We start from the raw sequence: 6,875 nt of genomic DNA on the forward strand, positions 1-6,875 counted from the left end.
GCTTAAAAAAATCTTTTCCCTTTATAAAACACTGAGAAAAAGGCATTAAACACTTATTTGAATTTCTTTAAAAATGCCTGTAGGAGTATGCTTTATTTATGCTTCCCACCCACTCCTCCCCCAAGCCCAGTTTCCACTTAGTATGTGCCATAAACCTCACTACCAGTTTGACCTGCTTGTTCACAAACAAACTGAATGTAGACTTTGTCCCAGATTCATGAATTACAGAATCCCTACAGTAGTATTTCCCAAACTCTCTGCCAAAGACCATGCTGCACAAACCTCTCTTGATAAACACCTAAGACCATAGCAAATGCCTTTTTATTACCAAACCTTTAAATTCCTCCATGTCAGCTAAGTTTCCCACTATTCATTTCCCCCATCCTTTCCCTTTTTATCCAACCCTAGACTCAAATCAGTTCTTCCCTCAGTATTATTACTTTATTACAGAATTCCCAAAAGATCACTGCATCTTCAACACTAAAATGACAAATTATCATGCAAAGGCTCATATAAAAGTCAGAAGTTGAACTCCAAAACATTCCTTGTAAGATTATTCAACTATGAGACGACAAAGCATTAAAAAAAGAAAAAAAAAATTCAGAATACTACAACTGGAAGCCTTACCATTTTTCTATTCCTGTTTGACACACTGAAAAATGCCAAAAGGAACTGGTAAACCAAGTTAAAATGGCAGTCAAAAAAACTGTCATATACTCCACAAATTGTCATTGAGGAAATGGTGTCAATCCTCACTATTAATACAATTTAAGGCTTACTTGTTTAAGAGCATCTCAAAAATACCAAACTTAACATCTTGCTTAATGATCTTCCTTCACCTCCTGCTATTCTCAGAAGAAAATATAAAGATCTATAGAAATAACCAGAAATAACTCAACTTATGAATTCCTCTGGCCCACTTGTATTAATGTAAATTACTTAAGGACTCAGTGAAGCGGCTTGGTTTGGGTTTGGTTAGTAGTACAAACTATTTCACTACAAAAGATTTTTTCATACTGTTATGTTCCAAACATGAAAAATAAACCATTGTTATATTTTGGCAGCAGCCATATATAAAAGTTCGACTGCAGAGACTGAGAGAAGAGACTCAACTATTTGCAGTCTGTATACCTTCAGATAAGTACGAAAGCTACCGTTTCAGACAATCCAAAATACACTTTTTGAAATCTCTTGTGTATATATAAAACTTTGGACAAAATCTCCCTATATAGCTTATCAATAGCATCTTATCACATTGTCTGAAATAAAGTTGCAAAGTGGAGAGGATATATCTTTAAACTTCAATATACAAGACTGTTTCAGTTGTCTCATATCTCTTCTGCAAAGAGGAAGGAGAGTATCAGGTATGTTAAAAAATCACCTAAGAAAATGTCTAATAGTAGATGTATTTGTTCCTAAGATTAAAGGGAGTCTGAAAACCTTTAGTCATTAAACACTACAACAGTCAGGAATACTGCTTCCTCTTAACTTGAAGGCCAATTCCGTAATCTATAACACCTATATACAAAACAAAATTATTTGCAATTTGAGTTATAGTGACTTAAGGAAACCATTTGTGCAATAGTACCAGAAAGCAATTTTCTGGTCGCCTTTCCAGTCTATTATCACAGAAATATTGGAAATTAAGGGTAAGGACACGTGATTCTCATTCCAGACTGCATGGAAACAGCCACATTACGCTGCATGAACTAGGATAACTCTTGCCACACAATTCACTTTAAGCCCTGCTTCATTCAGTGTCATAGACCAAGACAGTACTTAACATCTGGAGAAAAGGAAGTAATTTTAAAACTACCTGTTAAAACTCAGAATAATTATTTCTAAACTTTATTGCCAATAACTATGAATCCCTGGTGCCAGTGGCAACTAATGATATTGAAAGCAGTCACCCTTTCTTAAAAGGATCTCCTAAGAAACTATCTTTTAACTCAGGCAGTGTAAAAAGCCCTTTAAATTCTACCACTATTAAAGTTTTTTTTAAAAAGTACACAACACACTGGTGCGTACGTAAATAAACGTCTACGTGTGCAGGCCTGGCACACACCTGCCTGTGCATACAACAGACACTCAAATGCTTTTATCAAAATAGCTCCGCAAAACGTTCCCAGAAGCAATGAAAAAGATGTATCAAACAGCTACTATCCTGGAGACAATTGTTTGGGGAATGTTAAGGTTAAAGTCACAGGAAACAGCTGGATGCTAGGTCTGAGATGTTTGCAAGTCTTGGAACTCCAACAGCTCCTTACATGCCAGACATCACCTGAATTCTAAAATAAAACGTTTTCATTAAGTTCTCTTCCCACCAAATTTCTTTAAAGTACCAAAAAGTCCGATGTCAAAAATCTTGAAGAATGACTCCCCATCGGAAAAAAAAAGTTTTAGGTACTAAAATATTGACCTATTCCTAAACTGCCTGGAAGTCATCCTTTGCCTCGGGTCCCAGTGTGCAAAGCTTTATCAGTTATCTAGCTTCGAAGGAGTTACCAGATGAAATGCAGTTGGTAAACAGTAGCAGTTAGCACCTGTGTAGAAACCATACTATCAGTTGTTTTATTGTAAATTTAAGTTTGAAAAACTGGAGGAGGTGGGGGGGGGGAATTCCAAAAAACAGACTGAAAAATAAAACCATTTATGTAAGTGGCAAGGGTAGTCCATGTGTTGTGGTTATAATTCAAACTCTCAAGGACCGCCTGCCAATAAAGTACACAAACATCCTTTGTATTCTAAACACCTGCTTGTTTAGCTGTGTATTCCTGTGGCTACAAAATCAGAATTTAATCTTACAGGGAGAAATCAATTTCCAAATTTATTTGGAACTACTGATTTCAAGTAACCTAGATTGCATATTTCCAGTGTGAACATGTTTACATGAATACCCCCCAAAAGTCACTATATGTTAATACGTTACTTGTGTAGAGAAAAACAAAATTTTCCATTTTTAATTTTCACTGAAAAACCATGTTGTCCTCCTACAGCCAAAGAATTAAAAACAAGCGTTATCATATGGGGTAGTGGAGTAACCTACACTCCAGCATTCAACGTTCATTTGTTTCATTTAGGTTCTTAGTACTTATCTGAAATAAGTCTGAAAATGAGGAATCAAAAACTCAGCATTTCAATTTCAGAATAAAAATTCAAACATACCTTTTGTTGAATTCCAGCTTAAGTGATTTTTATGTAAATCTTGCAGCTGACGAAAGGCAAAAAGCAACCAATCTCTGTGCAGTGATTATAGCCTGGTGGTTAAGGCTACGGGTCACCTGCCCCAGGGTTTTCTAATTGAACAAGGAATCCATGGGGCAAAATAACTGTTTTTCAAAGGTGGGCCAGAATAGAACATTTATATCTTCACTTCAACAGGGAAGCAGTGAAATGTAATCCTTTGAGTATCATTCTTTTTGGTTGATGTTACCTTTGTCTCTTATCCTCATTTCATTAGCCTGGGAATGTGTCCATGTTTTCACTTTAGAACTTTTGAAAAATCATGTTACCCCTGTGTTTATCTTCCAACACCTAAATATGTATACACAGATCATCTTCACTCCTTATCAAATGTTTTTCAGCATGACCAGTGTGCAACTGACATTCACATGGCTTACAGAAACTAAGTCTTCTGAGAAATATATTTCTTTTAGCTGAACCTCTGTAATCATGACAAGAGATTAATTAAAATGCCAAGATAAGAAACAATTTATTATAGAGAGAAGAAAAATTTCTCATCCAAAATATAGAAATCTGTACAACTTTGCCACAATCAATATACATGAACTGTACAAATTTACACCAGTTCATAATTTACCAAATAAAAGATGACTAACAAAGTTCACAAAATAGATGGTGGTTTGTGGAAAAGACTTTTTACCCAATTAAGTACAAGGAAAGTTACAAACCAGACCTCCACTTTCTAAAAATAAGAAGTTTACTCAGTCTTAGAAAACTACAAGCTAGCAAATGTACAGAGAGCTGGCTGGTGCTAACACCACAGTTGAGACAGTGTCTTTTTAACGGTCTTTTTTAAAGCCTGTTGCCAAGGCAGATTCTGGTCACTTGCTACTTTCAAGGCCAAAAACATAATACAAGGTCTGACCATTTCCCCAGGTCATGCTTACTAGTTTGTCTTATGTACATTTATACATATTTAAGTGCTAGGTAAAAATCTTGTCATAAAATTTCCAGTACTACCATGTTTAAAATGTTGAGCTTTCCTATTGAGCTGCCAGAAAGGATAACAACTTTAAGTGTCATAGTGCAAATTTTCTCTGCAAGTTCTACTGCAGAGAAAGGTTCTTTGAAACACAGATTTGCGTTAAAGGGACTGATGTAAAAATTTAGGTATCATGTCTGGGAGAAACTAAAACCACCCTAGGACTTCACTCCCTAGCAAATAAGGTGATCATTTACTTGGACTCACAGGCTATTAAATCATTGAAAGGTACTGTCCAAACTATGGCACTGTCACTTAAAAATTTTTTTTACCACTCTATCTTGTGCCAGATCTTCACAGCTGTGACATGGTTTAAATTCCATAATCCATCCCCAAGAGGAGCCCACCCAAAGCAAAAATCAAATTTATCCATCCATTATAAGATGATGCATCCATAGACTATATCTTAACCTGATACAGTCATCATATTGTAGTTTTTGGAAGGGCTTGTTCTGCCCAAGAGAAGTTCCTCCTTACAGCTGATTCTGCTGTCTACCATTTGCACGTTGGTGCTGTTTTGGGTGCTACCTCCTGCTGGTGAGGCTTCGTACAGCACACAGATGGAGCCATCCTCTCCAATTCTGTAGGACACTTCGTAAGGATCAACCCAGAGTGTGAGTTCACTTGGGAGAAGCCTGAACAGCTCCTGACTGCTCAGTCCAATCCGCTGTGCTGCCTGTCCAATCAGAGGATCCATTTTATGGTTGATGCGAATACAGCGGTAACCTGATCCCTTGCAGGGCTTTTCTGGGAACCAGTGATGTTTATAATGTTCTATAGAAGAAAAGAACAGAGAAAACAATGCTTAGACACCGTTACTGCTGGTTCCCGCCGTAGTTTCCTTCTTCCGCTGGCTCCTTGGAGTGAAAATGCGAACTATCAACTTTTTTAAATGCCCAGCATCGCGTTCGCGGCTGTGCGTGTGCGGGGATGGGAAACGCGGGCCGGGTTTTAGAAATAGCAGTAGTACGGGACAAAACAATCTCCGGGAACCAACCGGTTGGGCCGCCAAAACGGGAATCAGGCGCGCAGCCTCCGCCAGCCAGGAGCCTGTTTACTTTCCCCACCCCACCCCAGACGCACACAATGGGGTTTACAGCTTTGGAGGAGAGAAGCGCCACCAGACTGTTAACCCCGAAGGGAAGTAAAACAACCAACCCTAAACCACGCTCTGGGCAGGGCTGTAATTGCACCGGTGACAAATCCGATGATTAATGGGAAGGGGTAGGAGAAGGGGGGAGACGGCACGTCCGTCCCGGGCTGGCTTCGGGGCAGCGGCGCGCTTTCCCACCCCGGGGCCGGGCCGCCGAGCCCGCAACGGTTGGACGGGATTGGGGAAAGGGGGCGTCGAACCAACCCCAGCCCCGCGGCTCCTTTGTCCCCCAAACCCGCGGACCGTCCGAAGACCACAGCTCCAGACTCGGTCGGCTTTAGTTTCTTTGTTGTGCGTCTATTTTCTTCTCCCCTCGGTTTGCCAGCCGTGGGGGGAGGAGGGAGCGCCCTCGGCCCAGCCCCCAAACCCTCCTCGGGACCCGCCGTTAGCGACCGCCCAGCGCGACACCCACCGTCCCGCGGCCGGACCCGAGCGCGGCGCCACCGAGACTCCCGCGGCCCCGACGGCTCGGCCCGGGGATGTGCGGCGGCGTTCCCCGGCGCCCATCGCCCTCCCGCCGTGGTCTGCTCACCTGCCAGCAGCTCCTGCAGGCTCTGGCTGAAGGTCTGCAGCTGTCGCTCGCTCGTGAGCCCCTTGGTGCGGAGGAACTTGGAGATGAACGACACGGCGGCGGCGATCTCGCCTATCATGGTGGCGGCCCGGGTGTAGAAGGGATGCATGGGGGCGGCGGGCGGGGGCGGCCCGGGGCGGCCGGGGCTCGGCGGCGCGACCCCGACGGCGGAGCGGCCACCCCGGGCTCCCTCACAGGTCAGAGGGCTGAGAGAGAGAGAGGGCGTGAGGCGCGAACGGCTACTTTTTTTCTCCTTTCTTTATAGTAAAAAAGTTATTTTTGAGGTAGGAGGCGGCAGGAGAGAGGAAAAGATGAGCGACGACGACCTCGTCACATCGCTCGGACCTCCCCAGCCGCCTCCGCCTCCAGCTCCGCAGCCTCCGAAGGTTCAAACAATTGCATTTCCAGCTTAGACCGGCAAAGAGAAGCAGAGGCCGTGCATCACTTTTTATAGCGCCGCGGAAAGGAAGTGGCGTGGCGGGAGCGTGACGGCCGACTCCAGCCATTCCGGAGATCGCACCATTGTGACGCAAGCAGATTCGGAGCCGGAGGGGGCGGGAAAAAGGGGCCAGGGGGCGGGCCCATAGACCGGGAAGAGAGGGAGGAGCTGACGTAATCCGCTTGTAAACAAATAAACCCCCGAGTGGCAGCCGGAGAAGGGGGAGCAGTGGCGGGGGACGGAGGAAACAGGGTGCGCGTGTGAAAGCCCCGCCCCCAGCCCTCGCCCCTCCTTCTCGCTTCAGCAAGTCTAGGCGCCGCGCCAGCGCGTCTTCTGAAGGAGTGCGCTGCCCAGGCTCGCCTGCAAGGAGGCTTAATGCTGTGCAGATAAAAGCCGCCCGGCTCAGGCTGTCTACACCCGCGCCGGCGGCACGGATCGGCCTGCACGGCACCGGCCGCTAGCTGTACTCGGTGTTTACATCCCGTCC

The 6,875-nt window shown here is 44.0% G+C and overlaps 1 protein-coding gene across 1 annotated transcript; it reads right to left on the bottom strand.

Annotated features, from left to right (window-relative positions):
- Window positions 1–3,687: 3,687 nt before the first annotated feature.
- BTG1 (BTG anti-proliferation factor 1) lies at window positions 3,688–6,379 on the bottom strand. The gene is made up of 2 exons (XM_060025352.1): window positions 5,911–6,379; window positions 3,688–4,999 (listed from the first exon to the last, which is right to left on the bottom strand). Exons 1-2 carry the CDS (start codon window positions 6,056–6,058, stop codon window positions 4,632–4,634), a joined length of 516 nt encoding a protein of 171 aa, XP_059881335.1. The 5' UTR covers window positions 6,059–6,379; the 3' UTR covers window positions 3,688–4,631.
- Between the last annotated feature and the right edge of the window lie 496 nt (window positions 6,380–6,875).

Source organism: Delphinus delphis, chromosome 11 (assembly GCF_949987515.2).
Source record: "Delphinus delphis chromosome 11, mDelDel1.2, whole genome shotgun sequence".
NCBI classification, from domain to species: Eukaryota; Metazoa; Chordata; class Mammalia; order Artiodactyla; family Delphinidae; genus Delphinus; species Delphinus delphis.

Excerpts from the sequence above, each read along its gene's own strand:
- BTG1 (XM_060025352.1), bottom strand. The coding sequence starts at position 6,058 with ATGCATCCCTTCTACACCCGGGCCGCCACCATGATAGGCGAGATCGCC. Across the intron at positions 5,000-5,910 it reads CCTGCAGGAGCTGCTGGCAG|AACATTATAAACATCACTGG; the intron begins GTGAGCAGACCA and ends TTTCTTCTATAG.